The sequence below is a fragment of the Ambystoma mexicanum genome, chromosome 11, assembly GCF_040938575.1.
Source record: "Ambystoma mexicanum isolate Mex_15411 chromosome 11, UKY_AmexF1_1, whole genome shotgun sequence".
Taxonomy (NCBI): domain Eukaryota; kingdom Metazoa; phylum Chordata; class Amphibia; order Caudata; family Ambystomatidae; genus Ambystoma; species Ambystoma mexicanum.
This window is the reverse complement of record NC_090934.1, coordinates 94368614-94385137: the sequence shown is the minus strand read 5'-3', so window position 1 is coordinate 94385137 and position 16524 is coordinate 94368614. Positions and strand designations below refer to the sequence as shown.

At 47.0% G+C, this 16524-nt stretch overlaps 1 protein-coding gene across 2 annotated transcripts in view; it reads right to left on the bottom strand.

Annotated features, from left to right (window-relative positions):
- The window catches only part of ADPRS (ADP-ribosylserine hydrolase), a 47005-nt gene that overhangs the window by 23607 nt on the left and 6874 nt on the right, over nt 1-16524 (bottom strand). For both annotated transcript variants that reach the window (XM_069622610.1, XM_069622609.1), the window contains exon 2: nt 5976-6072. In XM_069622610.1, the coding sequence (XP_069478711.1) occupies nt 5976-6072 (97 nt within the window). The remainder of the gene's footprint in view (nt 1-5975; nt 6073-16524) is intronic.

Here is a 16524-nt window from a genome sequence, read left to right as displayed (position 1 = left end):
CCCAGCCCGCTTCTTGCCTACTTAGACCTAGGAATATAACAGAGCACGCTTCTTGCCTTCTTGGTTCTGGCTCAATAACATATCTTCATTTCCTCTCGAGCTTGCCACTATCGGCCATTTAACATTATAAAAGTTTGTTCTTTCCTATCTTTTGACGCAACTAAAGTACTCATATGCTCTCTAATCTTTGCACGCCTTTTTTATTGCTCTACTGGACTCTCTGGTCTGCAGCTCGACTTGTTCCTCTAAAATCTGAGTTTTACGCCGCTATTCAGGTACACATCCTCTGAATCCACATGAATCAATATTATCTGCTCTCCATACTCTAGACAGGCTTCCCTTTTCACGCACAGCTTTAATTTAATTTTTGATGTTTAATATTCAAATCTATTTATGGTCTTACTCCCGATTATCTTTCTTCACTGGTCTCATTCTACACTCTTCCTCTCTCTCTTCGTTCTAATACCGACTGGCAGTTCCAGCCCCTGCCTGTGCACAATCACGTTTTCGCACACTTGCATACCTTGCTCTCTTGCACTGGAATCTTCTTCCTCTTGCTATACGTTCTAGCACCTCTTACTCCTTATTTCGCAAAGCATTGAAATTACATCCGACGCTTCAGGGCTGATGTAAAGACTGTTAGGGGGTGTCTATACTTCCGCTCTCTATATGGTAGAGGAGAGGCACAGATGACCCCAGCCAAGATTCTCTATTATTGGTACGTGGTCGAGCAATCAATGCCTAGCTTCTCAGGAGGTGATGCAGGCTGGTTCTTAAGTACAGTGCAGTCCCCGAACACCCACAAAGGAATGTCCACACACTGTATTACTGAAAACACAGTCTTTATATAATATTCAAAAGGTATGTACACGATCACAATAACGCACTTTGTACTCAGAAGTCAATAATGATAAATATATACAATTCTACAGTGGTACCACCAATGTTATCGAATCAAGTGCATCAACTGTACGGTTAAAATGTCACACAGATCAATAACGAGGAAACCAGCAATAGAGATAGGAAGAAACGCAATATGGTTGAAACAGTAGGCAGAATACTGACCCCTACCACGAGGCACAGTTCTCTGTGGAGATCCCCCCCACCTGGGCAACCTGTAAATAAAGATATATAGCACAAGCCCAGTCCATATGTTCAATAGTCTCACTTCTTCCTATTAAGGTTTTACCCCCCCCACTGTACCTGGTGGAGTAGAGTTCTCCGAAGATGCGTCCACCGATCCTTCTTGAGTGACTCCCTTTCAGGCGGGAGCCACAGATCGAACGTCCGACGGTGAACAGGTTGAACTACGGCAGGGAAGTGACAGCTTAGTTCCTAGCGGTGCTTGTCGACGACAGAGCGTGGGCGTCCTGCAAGGAAGAGGCGTTCGGGGCACCTCGGTGACGATAGTTCTGGACCGCAAAGAGATGATGAAGAACTGTGGCCCAGCAAGGGCGTCGAGTCGTCGGCGTCTCTGTGATCTTTAGGTGGCGGGAAACCCACCGGTGGATGCTCCTCGGCGCGTCGACGGTCGGGCCTTCACCAGCAGGAGACAAGCGGGTGACGATGCAGACGAGAGCGTCCGATGAGCAATTGAAGTTCTTAGGTAAACGGGAGCACAGCGGCTACAGTCGACGACAGCGTTCGTCGACAGTGGCGGACAACAGTCTGAGCGCTTCTCCTTGGAGTTCCGCAGCAGTCCCCGTATCGGGTCGGCAGCCTGTCGTAGGTCTGTCTATCAGGGAGCTTTGGCAAAGATCAGCTGTGCACGATGGTCCCTCGTAGCTCGGGAAGAGGGCGCCTTACCAGGTCCTCTCTGGGTCAGTCCTTGGAGGCACAACAGCTTTCAGATTGTGAAGGAGAGCAACAGCAATTCTTCTCGTCCAGCAGGGCTTCAAGGTCAAGCATCAGTTACTCGTCGTAGAGGACTTCAGCTTCTGAACACGATTCCTAGCAGTGAGAGGTCCCCAGATATACTGTTGATCTCCCATTCATTCCGCTGGGTCACACTCAAGCATCCAATCACGACTAAGGGCATTCATGCAGGCAGGCAGCCAATCGGGCACACGAGGTATTCAGGCCATTCACTTCTCTCCAGACACTCACAACAAGTTATGTGTATTGGGACAAGTACCGAGCCATTCAACACTCCAAGCTGCATTCATACCGGTTTCGGGCAGGGCTGTCTTTGTCATTGTGTCAACCACCATATACTAGACATCCACAACACAGAATGCATATTCGTCACACACTCTATTCACCCGGGTCCCACCCACAGGAGGTACCCACAACATACATCACTGGGAAGGCTCCAGCTAGTCTGGCCGGGCCTTCACAACAACACCATATATGGCACTTCCATCCAACAGCCAGTCAGGGGGAAGGGACAGAGTCAGGGCTTCCCAGGACTTTGGGAAAACAAGGTAATGGGTAATAGAAAGCAACACAGGGGCCATCTTGTTTTCCATCAGGAATCAACAGATCCCAATGGCAGGGCCGGGGTATCCCAAAATGGAGGAAACTCTGTGCACCCGTCGATTTCAGCATGGAGCTGCCACCAGCCCCTACCCTGCTCTCTGGGCCACCCACAGGTGCCTAAAAACATACACTAGGGGCACAGGGTTGTACCCCCACCCATGGGTGCCATAAGGGTATCCCACGGGTCCGTTCACCAAACCAAAAGAGAGAGCTGCACCGCCAGGAGTCCCACATGAACTCCTGCGCGGAAAACACGACAGAACACACGATAAAAAGCAGTAAAGGACAAGGATACAGAGGCCCTGTCCCTCCGATGCATTTCCAGCATCACAGCTGATTCAGTGCATCTAGTGTCAGTTTTCACTTGTTCAATTTTGTACTGTTTTTATACATTTGCTATGTAAAGCGCTTTGGATTAAGGCGCTATATAAATACAAATACAATGTGATAACTCTTAAAATTATCTGGGTTTCAGATACCCCATGCTGCCATTAATGTCTTTATGAACCAAACCACCGACGCATATTACAATAAAACAAAATAATTACAATTGAGCAGATGGCAGAAACAACCATTGACATTAACTGGGAAATTACATATGATTAAAATAACTATTTTGCCACAATGTTAATTAATTCCTTTTCCAAACAGTCCCTCTGGACACCAAAAAACCTTTTCCTAATAAGCTCAATGGTTTAGTGGCTGCTTTATTATGGGCCGACAGAGTTGCATTAGAGGGTGAAACTCTCCAGAACTCTTTGGGCTGGGGATAGGTGCTGAAGGACTTTGAAAAGTATTTCAGAACTACCACCATAAGTTACCATGCAAGGTTTATTGAATCTATACAGGAGGGAACCTAGCAAGGAAGGAACTCACCATGGGCTGGGATTCCAATTTAGATTTCAGCCTCCTCAGTTCCTTAAGGAAAAAAAAGGATTCAATAGATCAAGGATATGGAACGAATTCAGGCATAGGTTGCAGGCCCCTAAGCGATGGCAAGAGACACTGGGGGTCATTCCGAGTGAGGCGGTAAGGGGTTAACGGCGCCGGTAATGGTGCTGGAGCCATCAACCCCTTACCGCCCCATTACGATCTGCTTGCGGGACCCGCAAAGAGCACCTGGTAAAACCAAGCGCCCTTAGTGGGTCTCGCTAGCAGACCAGGGAACTAACAACGGGCCCGTTACGGGCCCGTTGTTAGCTCCCTCCCCATTCCCATTTAGCCCTATGGAGCTCGAATAGTAATGGGGATGGACCGGGTCCGGGTTCCTTGAATGAGGAATTACCGGGTCCTCCAAGGTTGGAATGGCCCAGTAATTCCTCATTCAAGGGACCCGGACCCGGTAAGGGGGTAACCATGCCGCAAATTGCGGCATGGTTTCCTCCAAGGTGTAATGACCCCCACTGTCTCTCTCACTCACTCCAAGAGTGAATGATCATCAGCCAATGGCTAGGATCAATTTTGCAGCTTGCAATGTATCGCTGATACTGCTTGACCTACTCTCAAGCACATTCTTTTTAAAATAATGAATTACAAAAAAATAGCATCCACAGTACTTAGCTGTACTCTTGATACTACAGAATTGTTTTTTGTCACTTCTGTTATTTCAATTTAAATTCCAAGGTGTTACTGTTCTGCCGCCTCAAGCAAACAGTTTCTCTCTTTATTTTCTGACATAGTTGAGGTACATTATGGATTTGGCTCCAGCTTTCAGCCGCCCGCCTCCTCCAACCTCCTTCTCTACTCCCTCTCCATCCCAACGTTCTACGCCATGCGCCGACCATATGGGAAGAGACTCGAGAGCATGCATGGACCTTGGAGTAAGAGCAGCAAGTCCTGAAAAGACATGGGTCTGAGGATGGCCCAGTACTGGGAAGAAGGATGACTAGTGGGACATTGGAGATGCTAGGAAAGAGTCAGCACAGAAGATGGTTACCTTACATTTCATGTACATGAGGTTATACTCACTTTGGGAATGTACCACTGAGCAGAGTTGGTCCGGCCAGGGGAATAATCTTCCATCAACACGAAAATAATAGATTTTAGAATAAACTGAAATAATCCCCAATAAACTTTGGGTTCTGCCCGATACCCCTATATAAGGAGAGGGGCAGATAGAGAAGATGGAAAGGGCATGGTTATCTGAGGACTCCAAAAGTAGCTCCAAAATGGCTTGATAGGATTAAGTCTGCATGCCACATACAACCCTATAGGCGGCAGGCAAGACTCAAGAGCTGTCAAGAAGTCAGGTTCAGGGAACCATCAGGGAATCCACAGACTGCAATCCAACCCACACGAGTAAGCCTGGTTCCTACTAACTTAGTGATAGGACAGAAAGTTATGGCATGTGAGAAATAAGGTGGAACAGCAGAGTATCCCAGGGCACGTGCCTTCAATTCACTGTCCAGTGCATACACTTTGATGCACTATTGTCACCATTTATCACACCATATATTGCAAAAGTTGTGATTGGTGCCTGGGGACGTCTCAAATACAGGGATATAAACTACATGTGCTCTCCTACACCTCACTTCATCCTTAGCTAACCCTACCCACTAACCACTCTAGCTCAAATATCACGGTCAATCTCGCCTGCATACAAGTCAATCAACACCATCACACACAGGTTCCAAGTACCTCTCACTCGCATGCAGGCCTTAGGGCAGTTCGGTATGCATGCTTCAACAACACGAGCATAACTAGCTTGCATTTTCACTCTCCTCCCGACTAACCAATCCACTTTTTCAGAGCAGCCAGAGCACCTGGAGACCATGCAAATGGCAGCGGTGTTCAGTAAGAATCCCAAGAACATGGCATTTACTCAACTGTACAGATCTGCTTCTGTTTTGGCAGTGCAACAGGCTTTGTGTCTCAGAGCAGTCTAAAGCAACAATCATGATTCATAAAAATAAAGCAAATACCCAAAACAAAATAAGCTAGGCAAGATGCCTAAAATCAAAGACTTGGGTCCTCATCACGAGTCTGGCGGTAACTCTTAAATGCGGCAGTAGCGCTATTACCGCCGCATTTAAGGGTCTGCCAGATCATGGCCTTGGCGGACTTCCCCCCAGCTAGGAGCTGGGGGGAAATCTGCTGCAAATTTGGGAATGAGGAATTCCCGAATGGGCCCAATGGGGAAATGGGCACTAACCGTTCCGCCAAACCCGTGATGCGGCGCTAATAGCGCCAGGGGTTTGGCGGTAGGGCTAATAGCGCCGCCGTTACCGCCCAACTCGTGATGAAGCCCTTGATGTTGCAGGACATGCTTCAGTCCACACGCTCTCAAGTAAGGGGCGTTCTTTAAGCTACTCAGTTCAAAGGACTGTTACATTTAAAGCCTATCAGAATGTAAATGCCCTTTAGATCATTGTGGGAGCTGGGGAAGTTAATGGGCTATACAAGAAAACAGTCGCGAAATAGTGACCGATGCTGTAAAGATGGATACTGCCATTAAAGAGTACCAGATGTCTCTGTGTATTTGGTGCACAGCCATTTACCTCTTTGCCATATCCACTTCATCAAACTCTTGACTGCTTAACAGAGATTGTATGACTGATCTTGCCATGGCTGTGTCATCTGTGAAATCCAACGTATCTGCAAAAAGGAATAGTATGCAACATTAAAAACCTCCACATTCATCACTGCGGGCATATATGCGACACTATTGCATTAGATTACAGCTAGGGAGAAATGGTCTATGAGGAGGGACACAAGGGCTTGTTTGGTTATTTACCCACTCATTGACCGCCCATGGACAGGCTAATCCCTGTGGCCATTCCCACCCAGTTCTTGCCCCTCCCCGCCCAAAACAACACCCCATGCACCAGCAGCCTCCCAAATATTTGGAAAATCAGGCACTTTAAATAAAAAACGATGGACATTCTATTCTTCCCTTCTTCCTCCCCACAAATCCCCTCCCTCCATTCCCTCCTTTCTCCGCTTGTCGTCTTCTGCTGTAAACTGTGCATTCGCCTTGATCCTTCTCTCATACTACTAACACGGCTCGTACCCGTTGCTTCCACCGCTACAATCTTTGCCGTGCTTGCCCCTTTCTTTCTTTTCAAGCTGCTAACCTTCTCGTCTCCTATCTTTTCTCGTCTAGACTACTTGGAGAACTGTGCATAGGGCTCTCTGTCTTGTATCTGTCTGTTGCATGTGTGCCATGAGGTGGGAGGTCAGAGTCAGTGATGATAGGTGTAGAACTGAGGGATATGGAATATTCCCTGCCTGTGTGTCACACCTAGGATCGTTAGAGCAGTTACCTGGGTGTGGAGACCTAGTAGGTCCTTGTATAAGGTTACTCTTAAGCTTGAGTTGTAAAAATAAAAAGGGGTTTACCTGGACCCGTAGCTCCAGACTTCTTACCTAAAGTAAAGACCTCAGTTGGTGACAAGGAGGTCCTGGCAGACTAGAAATGGATCCTCAGTGTGGAAGAGGTAGCTGTGGTGAAGGGAGCAGTAGACGGCAATAACCACTGTACCCAAGTAGAAAGTACCACCATCCATGGAGGCAGAGGTGCGAGTGGTTGCTGTGGAAAAGAGTGCTGCAGGAGGGGCAGAATGCCCCGCTGGTTACCCACGCATGAAGCCGATGTAATTGCCCCAGATCTGCGGCATGCAGAGTGGCACTGTGTGGGTTGTGCCTGACTGTGGAGCAGGATGCCCCGCTGGTTACCCACGCAATAGTGCATGAGGCCGGTGTAATTGTCCCAGATCTGCGGCATGCAGAGAGTGGCACTGTGTGGGTTGTGCCTGGCCGTAGCCATTTCCTTGATTAGTTTAGAATGGTGCTGCCAGTGCTGCAGGTAGTGGTGGTACTGTGAACCACCATAGCAATGGGAGAAGGGGTAGGAGCTGCCCATGACAGTTACCACGTACCACTGCAAGTCCCAGCATGCCACCATTCCAGGGATTGAAATGAAGATTGGATAGGCAGGAGCTAAAGGCCGCTGCTGGGTGTGGAGCATTAACCAGTGACCAGGAGCTACCACCGGGGAATGAGTAACTAGTGCACAGCCTTCTGCAAATAAGAAGCAAACATGTGGTGTCCATTGTTTACGAGCAGTTATACTTTCACGCAGAGACGTGTTCTAATGTTTATTTTTAGATTTTCCCTAATACACGTAGGTGGTTGTTCGCCATCAGTTGGCCTGGGGAGCCAAAAGCAGCTCCTGTATGGTGCTGGCTGTAGCTCAATGGCAAAGACAACAAGCGGCTGGTACCCAAGTTAATGCTTCAATTTCATCTCAGTTTTTGAAATGTGCGATAGTACAATTATTTTTAATACTCCACACTTCTGTTCGGCTTTCTGAGTATTAATACTGTTTCAATGTCTTACCGCAAAAAATCTGCTCTCATCATGCCATGGAGACGTGCCATGCTGTGGTACATGTCACATTCGGCTGTACCTCTACCAGGGACGTCATTTCACCAAAATGCCTGGGGTAGCGGAAGTGACATTGCATGACCCTTGACCGCTGATGACTTCACAGGAAGTCATGTCATTTGACCCCCACCCCCAAGTGCCATCACAGGAAGGGATGGCACACAACCTTTCACCCTTTGACAAAACAGGAAGTGGCATCACATAGCATTGTTCCTTAGTACACTAAGAAAGATATGGTTGCGATATCACTGTAATATGATATACATTTCATAAAAGAATGTACCATATGTAGCATTAATATCAGTGTGTAAACGGCCTATATTACCAAATCACTATGAATGTAAGCAGACGTCCAATACAATAACTTGGACTATTGTACATCACTCAGGCTCAACTGTAAACAGACAGAGAATCTTGAAGATGCCTAGGCCCCAAAGCACAGACATCCAGTCTCTGCCAAGTGCCTGGCCACATACTGGAAATAGCAACTGACCAACACAAGTCCAACCAGAAAAACGATGGTCTGGAGGGTTGCCCATAGCCGTGCAGGTGGTTATGAAGGACTTGAAACCTTCCAGCCATCACCTTTCTGTTTTGCTTATCTGGTAAGTAGTCCCCTGTTTTATTATTAGATGTGAGATGGAGGGGAAAGAAGTGTTGCAGGTCACAGTAATTGCAGGCTTTTTTATTTTAAAATGTAAACAACAGCAGCAGGTCCATGACATCACCCCTACAAAAAGCAGATTTTGTTATTTTCTTTGGTCCTTTATATCTTGCTTAATGCCAACCTCTTCCAGCTTCGAAGAACTGAACCCACTTTGCACTGCATTATCTTGTCCCCAAAGCAAGTGTTGAGCGACCCTTTCAAATATATATAGTTTTTGCTTGAGGAAGCAACAGATGGTTTACTCCAGAGGCGGAGGGCAACTTCATGTACATTAATTATCCCACCATGGATCCATCTACAGTGTGCCCATGATGCAGGTCTGGCACATCTGGGTGAGGTCACATGAGGCCCAGGCAGGATTGGTGGCAGAAGCCACTGGGACACCCCTCTCACCACAGACCTAGTGGCTCACTGGATGTGCAAAGCAGACAACGAGAAACACTGATGAGATTTGCATTCATGCTGTGCTGTAACCGAGTACTGCAGGCTGCTCTTACCCATTCCCAGCTCGCTAGACCTAGCCCCCCATGCCCTTCCTGTACTGGGTATGAGCTGCTCAGACAGCCCCGCCTCTGAACTCAACCGTTCAGGCATTCGTCACTAATGGACTGCCAACCTGTTAGAGATGGCGGCTTCATGGTTTTTCCTGCATCCCTGTTATTTCTTCAGCTAACGAGATCTAGATTCCAGGAGAAAAAAGTGGTGGCATGTGTAGCTGCATTTACAACCGCCTTTTTCAGGTGCAACACAGACATTTGCTCTTGGCACTGCCTCTTTGTCCAGTGGCCCTGGGGTAGCAAGGATAGATCTAGGGGTAGCAGAGGGGAGGCAGGTTTAGCAGTTGCAACCCCTGGCTACCCCAAAGGACGTCCCTGACCCCTACCAAGAACGTTGCCAAAAACACTGCGTTGGCACCAAGGGCTCGCCAAGAGTCTGTCCCTATGGTTTTGTTGAGTGGAAGCCTTCATCCAAGGCCATGTCCGCGTGTCAGAATTCTCAGGGTGCCCATCAAATGTAAGAGGTGGAAAGACAAGTGGTGCAAGGCTGAAAGCCCCGCGCTAGGCCATAGGTGAGGTGGCAATCGGTACAGCAGATCCAGGTGGTGGTGTAGCAAAATAGAGGGTGGGAAGAAGTGCTGTCCATCGGCCAACTGAACTAAACTAATGTCAAAGAGTTTTACTCAGGACTGGTGAGCCTCCTAGAAGGCAAACTGTTAGTTCCAATGAGGGACACTTTGTACAAATGCATTCAACCCCTATGTAGTGTTATTTATACAATAGCCTCAAAGGTATAGGATTATTATTGATTTCATTTTTTATTTCATTGTTTTGGCTGGGTAATACCTCAACCTTTCAACAATTTATACATAAATGTATAAAGAATAAATCTTATCAAATTCACAAAATTAACAATTTACATACAATCTTTCACTTTCTAATTTGTAAAGTGAAACATCATTAAATGATATACACATAAAAAGTTAAAAGGAGCAAAATAAGCACTGAAACATTAAAAAAGAAAATTATATTCAATTAACATTTTATGATTCAGTAATAAATAGTGAATTATAATTAGCTTTGGATATATCAGATAGATTCAGTTCTCTAAGGTAATTTACTATAGCATATTTTATCGCTTTCAAGTCTGTATGGAACACATTTTCCCATAGGATTTGTTGAATCAACAACCTACATTCTTGAAAGAAGTGTTTAAAATATTTGATTCTCTTTGTTAATGGATTAGGACAATTTACCAAGTTTCAAGGTTTCCTTTTCTATAATACAAAAGCGACATCTTACAATCTGCTCAGATTGTTTATGCCATTTACACAGGATTTCCCTTGTTGACCACAAGTCTACTCTAAAACGCATAAAGTCTGCACGATGCTGTGGACTGGGTGATTTCATTAGATAAGATGGTATTAGTCCATATTTTTTCCTTAAAAAATGGTTCTCTTGAAAAATGTTATATAGAGCTGGCATTGCTCTCTGGTATGTATCCAGACATGCTCCCACAGTTTTTTTTCTCGCTTTATCAGGATTAGATGTTAATAGCGCAATTGAAATGTCTGCATTATGCATAACCCTCTGCACTTTCGATTTCTATGTTTTTACAAATAAATCATTTGATGTTTGCAAATTTATACACTGCATAAAGTGATATTAAACCCAACTCGTGTCTTATCACAGTGATGGATTCTGACATGGGTAAATGTAACACTTTTTTTCTGATTGACACCTTCAATCTTCGCCCAGTATGAGTAAGAATATTTTTTTTGTTTCTGCTCCATATAGTATCACAGGTGTAACTTTTTGTTTATAGTATATTCTAATTGGTTCCATTGAGAATTTGCAATATTTGGCGTCAATTTTCGTTTGCGAAATTGCAGTGCGCGATTTATTTCTTATGCTATCATCATAAGGCTTATCAGCCAGATGATTTCTCACAATTACACCTAAATATACATACGTTGTCATTATAGGATTATTATGGAGGATGGTCCAGATGTGCAAGCTGGTTGCACTGCACCTGTGAATTGGGGGCATATGAACCTTCCAGTCTTCACTTGCTCCTGGGTGCATGTCTTGTCAGAATTTGCTGCACTGCTCTCAGTTCGCTCATTAGAGTGTTGCCTTTGCTTGCACTGAGGAGAGGGAGAGAGGGGGAAAGAGGGGGGTGGAAGAGAGCCAGACAGAGGTTGCTATTGTCTCTGTGTGCCCCTAGTGGTTGTAGTAAGCAAGCCGACAATACGACTAGGTTTGAGAGTTGTGCGTTTTTTGAGTGAGTGTGTGTTAGCAAGTGAGATGCTTTGAGATGGAAAGATCTAGGTGCCCTCTTTCAAGGGCACCTAGATCTTTCCACTGTCTGTGTGTGCACTTATGGGGTGAGGTAATGTGTACAACCGAGTGTGTCATCTCAGTATGCCTGAAAACTCAGGAAATCAATTCAGGATATTGGACAGGGTGTGTAAGACATCAAGCATCCTTGTTAGGGTGAGATTGTTGACACCCTAGGGTGTGAGCAGCTAGAATGCATAGCTCCTGTAAAGGGGATAAACCTGAACTGCAGTCAGTTCTCAAGACGCAGCTTCCATCTTCTGCAAAATTTTGTCTCTTGAGGGAAGGTATCCACTTGTAAACATTACATTTGCTGGGAACAAGGCACTTCACTCTGATCTTTTGGCAGTGGAAAAAACACTCCTTATGGCATGGAAATTGAATGCAGCACTCATCACTGCATGGGAGATCGGTCTCAGAAGGGGGCTGCAGAAAGAGCTGGGCAAACAAAGGACAGTCACTCCACATAGCTGAAGAGCTGTATGTTCTATATGACTACCTTCAATAAACAAATGAACAGGGTCAGTCTTGCCTATTCGATTATCCCCAGCGTATCGTTAATATAACATAATAGACAAACCTTTTTTCAATGAACGTTTATATTCAAAAAAGGAGACCTAATGGTCTAATAGCACACAAAGTACACAGAACATTTCATTAATGGCTGAACATGAGCCAAATACATGGTATTGTAGAACATACATACTTGAGATATTTATAGCTCAATTCTTAGTACATGTTGACTTAAAATAGGTTACCTACTGCTGTAAAGGAAAACAACAGGGGTCACAACACTTAATACAATTTCTAGACACAGTGTTGTAACAATGGTGGACAGTGTTGACAAGTGACACAGGAAATGGAGCATGGAGAGTCTACACAGGTGCGTTTCGGCCCTCACAGGCTATTGTATGAGCCTATCTTGCACGTGCCTTTGTCAGGACGGAGACTTGTGGTGAGGCCTGTTCAGTGTGTGTGCTGCCGTGTTGTAACAAATAACTCTGCACGGCTCAGTAATTGGAAGGGGGTGATGGGTTATCTACAGCAAATTAGATGTCCTCTTGTCTGGACTTCATACTTTCATCATTTTAAATGTTGACGTCCAATCTGCGCAAACCACAGCGTATTTATGAATTTTGCAATGACTGGGTGCGCTGAGGCCTGCTTGGCGGCACTATGAATCGCTGCTGGTTATTTCACCTGCTACAGATAGTCGTGTCTTAATTGCACTTGTCTCTGTTGATCAGGCACGGGTGGCATCATGCGCGATCGCCGCATGAGAACACGAAAGTTCTAGACCGCATAACGATCCCACCTCGTGGGTATCTCTAGCGTCCTGTTACTGGAGACTCAGCCGCGCGGTTGTCAGCAAAGAGTTTATGACTACCTAACATGGGCTACCCTGATATATCTATGCACGCAGACTCAGACGTGGCAGGATATGCAACACTTCTATCAGTGGACGGATCCAGGCCGGCAAAGGGGAACAGGGTACAGCGGGTGAAAGTGTTTGGTTTCTAGAGTTCTCCTTAAGGGTAGATATCTATTTGTAAATATATTCTTGCATGTTCATGCGCGTTCCTATGAAAGGATTGTACTGTTTGTATGTGCGGCGCACTCAGCACGAATTATGCACATTTATGCGGCAGCAGCATTTATAGAAGCTGCATTTCCGTTACACAAGAGCACATCCGGACCAGCGAGTATGGAGCTCACGCTTGGGCACCCCGCTCACGCTCCTTTCGTCCCCAACAGGGGCATTCACAGAGGGTGACCGCTCTCAGTATCGCCGGAGCAGAGGCAACAGGAAGCTTCCTCTTCGTTCTATCCAGCAGCATGTTCTGACACTGGAACTTGGCGACGGCAGGCGTCGCCTATTTTCTGATAGTGGGCAATACGTTCCTGCAGTCAGAACGGTACTCAGGAAAACGCCACGTGGCGATTATTAAAAGAGCCCTTGATACATGCTAACACGGGGGAGCCCACAACCATAAACAAGCTCTGGTAGAGCAGAGCTGAACAGCAGCCCACGTTCATAGACAAGCTCTAGTGGGGCACTGGGCAGTGCGCACATTCACACATACCCAACCTAGCTCCCACGCTCACCCCGTTTTGAGGATGCGTCTTTCAGCCTGCTTAGTTCAGGTACATAGGCACTTGGTAGAATATAAGTGATGCTCAATTATGGAGTTTACAGACGGCAGCGAGGGGAGTCAATAACAACCGTTCATGGAGGAAGACGCTGATTCAACTCTCCGTTTTAAGAGTCTTAAGAGATTCCCTGGTGGATGCAGTGGCGCAAGGAGTACTGCCCCTGCAGGAGATATTAGAGGCACTTGAACGATTGATTGGGCAGGGCCAGAATAGGAAAGGCACCATTGCTACTGACAGCATATTCTCCAGGCAGCCTCAGATAGAGGAAGCTAGTAAGGGGAAAGAACAGACCCGTAAGAGGAAGACCTCTTCGACGCCCTCAGGTCCAATGAAGGAGTGTGAGAAGAAGGCTCCTGAGGCTGTCAATGCTTTTGATAAGCTGAAAGACGCTTTCATGCAAAGATAGACTGTGCCAAGACACCAACACCCTGTCACAGGGGCGCAGAATATGGGTGAGAGCAATACATCGCCAGACTCTGATATTTCGGACAAACATCTTGTTCAGTTCTAAGAGCGGTGAGAGAAAGAGGAAGGAGTAGCACCTTGCGGCGCCCAAGGAAGAGCTGGCAGATGTGTGACCCAGAGTCTATAGTGCACGGGAGGTCGGGAGTGGCTTTGTACATTAAGCAGAGTCTGCGCAAGCCCATCGAGAAGGAGATAAGGAGGTTCTTGTGTTCCGAAAACCCACAGCTGGAACTTCCAGGCAAGGTGGCAGAGACCCCTGAGCTAGATCTCCGTAAGATCACTTATGTGTCTAAGGCTTCCAGAGATCTAAGGAAGGGCATGGATCGAGCCTGGGTGTGATGCCAGGAGAAAGTACTGAACCCGGCAGGGCTGATTGCTAAAACTATGGACCAGGCAGGGGCTTCATGTCCTGTGAGACATTCTCCAGAGAGGAGACTGGCTAGTCCGTATGGAGCTGCAGGATGCTTATCTAACAGTCCTAGTGGCCAGCGAGCACCGCAGATACCTCCGTTTCCTAGGCTGCGGGTAAGTATGGCTGTTCAAGTGCCTCACATTCGGGCTGGCATCGGTTCCCTGAGCATTCACAAAGATTATGAGGCCAGCGACGACAGCCATGGGAGAAAGGGGGATGAGAGTCATTTATCTAGATGGTCTGCTTATCCTAGCAGAAAACAGACAGGCGCTGCAGGAACAGGTGCAGTGGGTGTCCCAGTGGGCGTCCCAACGCCCGACTTCCCTGGGTTTCCGAATCAAATCAAGAGAAATCCGTAATCATCCCCAGGCAGAGGATAGAGTTCCTAGGTTTCATAGTGGACACTACAAAGGCAACTCTAGAGCTCCCGACGCACAAGGTTTGAGCGATCAAGGCGTTGGAGGCATCTCTGAGAAAGACCTTAATATCGATCCAAGCTCTAGCAAGAACAGTAGGCTTGCTAGCAGCCTCCATACAGGCTATCTTTCCGGGCCTCTTGCATTACCGGGCTCTGCAGAGGCTGACAATTCGTCACCTTCGGGAAGGCCTTAGGTATCACCAGCTAGTGCCCCTAGATCACGAAAGGAGATTGGAATTGGAATGGTGTCTCCAGAACATGCAAGCCTGGAACGGTCTGGTGATATTTACGAATGCCCCGAACCTCGTGATAGAATGGGACGCAAGCAAAGCCAGCTGGGGCGCAGATGCAGGCAATTGGAACCAGGAGGCAAATGGTTGTAGAGGGAGTTGGACCTCCATATCAATTGCCTGGTGCATTTAGCAGGTTCCTTCGCAGTGAAGGCATTCATGGGGGGACAAGACAGAGTGTTGCATCCTCCTCAGGATGGACAACATCGCTGCAGTGAGGTACATCATCCATCTAGGCGGCACCAGGTCCAGGATGTTAGTAGAGATGATGTAGGACTTCTGGCATTACTGCTTCGACAGGAGGATCAGTCACAGCCGAATGCCTCCCAGGAGTCCTGAACATAGTGGTGGATTGGAATTCATGCTATTACACAACAACCCCAGCGCCTGGATGCTACACAAATAAGTTTTCACGTGGATCGCGGCACTGTGGGGTTCCCTAGACATAGACCTGTTTTCATTCAGATTGAACAGAGAATTTAGAGAAGTTCTTTAGTTGGTGGCTAGATCCCGAAGCCCTAGGGCGGATGCATTTCTACAGTCATGATCGGGCGCAGTGCACTATGCTTTCCCTCCCTTCATGATGTTAGCTAGGACATTAGCGAAGATCCACCAGGAGAAGGGGGAAGGTAGTGATAGTGACTCAACTGGAAGTCGCAAGCGTGGTTTCCAGTTCGGATGGAAAATTCATCGGATTTCCCACAAATAATTCCTCACAGGTGGGATCAACTGTTGGATCTGGCAGGGAGTCATCCTCTGATGATGAAAGAGCAACTGCATCTGCTAGCGTGCAGGGTGTCGGGTGTCGATGGAGCCTGCCAAACATTTCAAGGAATCCTGGGCCCCCTCCACACTCAGGAGCTATGACTCTGCATGGAAGAAGTGGGAGCGATAGAGCACCTAGTGCGGTTTTCATCCCGTTTCAGCTCCTGTAGTGCAGGTGATGAATTTCTTGGCCTCTGTCGCAAAAGGGGGCAAGGCGTTTCGGGCTGTGGGCCCCTACAAGTCAGCCATTTGGGGAGGGCCACAGGTCGGTAGACAGAGCGCCGGTTGGGCGAGCACCCAATAGTGGTGCGGTTGTTTCGCGCAGTTAAAGTTTGCACTCCGCCACTTCCGACGTCAAGGCAGTCTTACGGCTCTTCATGGAGTGGCCACTGAATAAGGAGCTATCTAACTGGCAACGGTCAGTGAAGCTGGCTATGTTACTGTGTCTAGTGTCCTATAGGAGAGGAGCGGACGTGAAAGCCCTAGAGGTAGATAGGAACATTTTCCACCCTGAAGAGGTCTCGTTCATCATCGCAAAGCGTACGAAATGCAACTCTTCATTGATTTCCTACCTTTATTTCCAGGAGCAGCCAAAGTTGTGTGCAGCCGGTTGTATTAAGGGGTACGAGGTTAGGAAGCGTGAAGTAAGACCA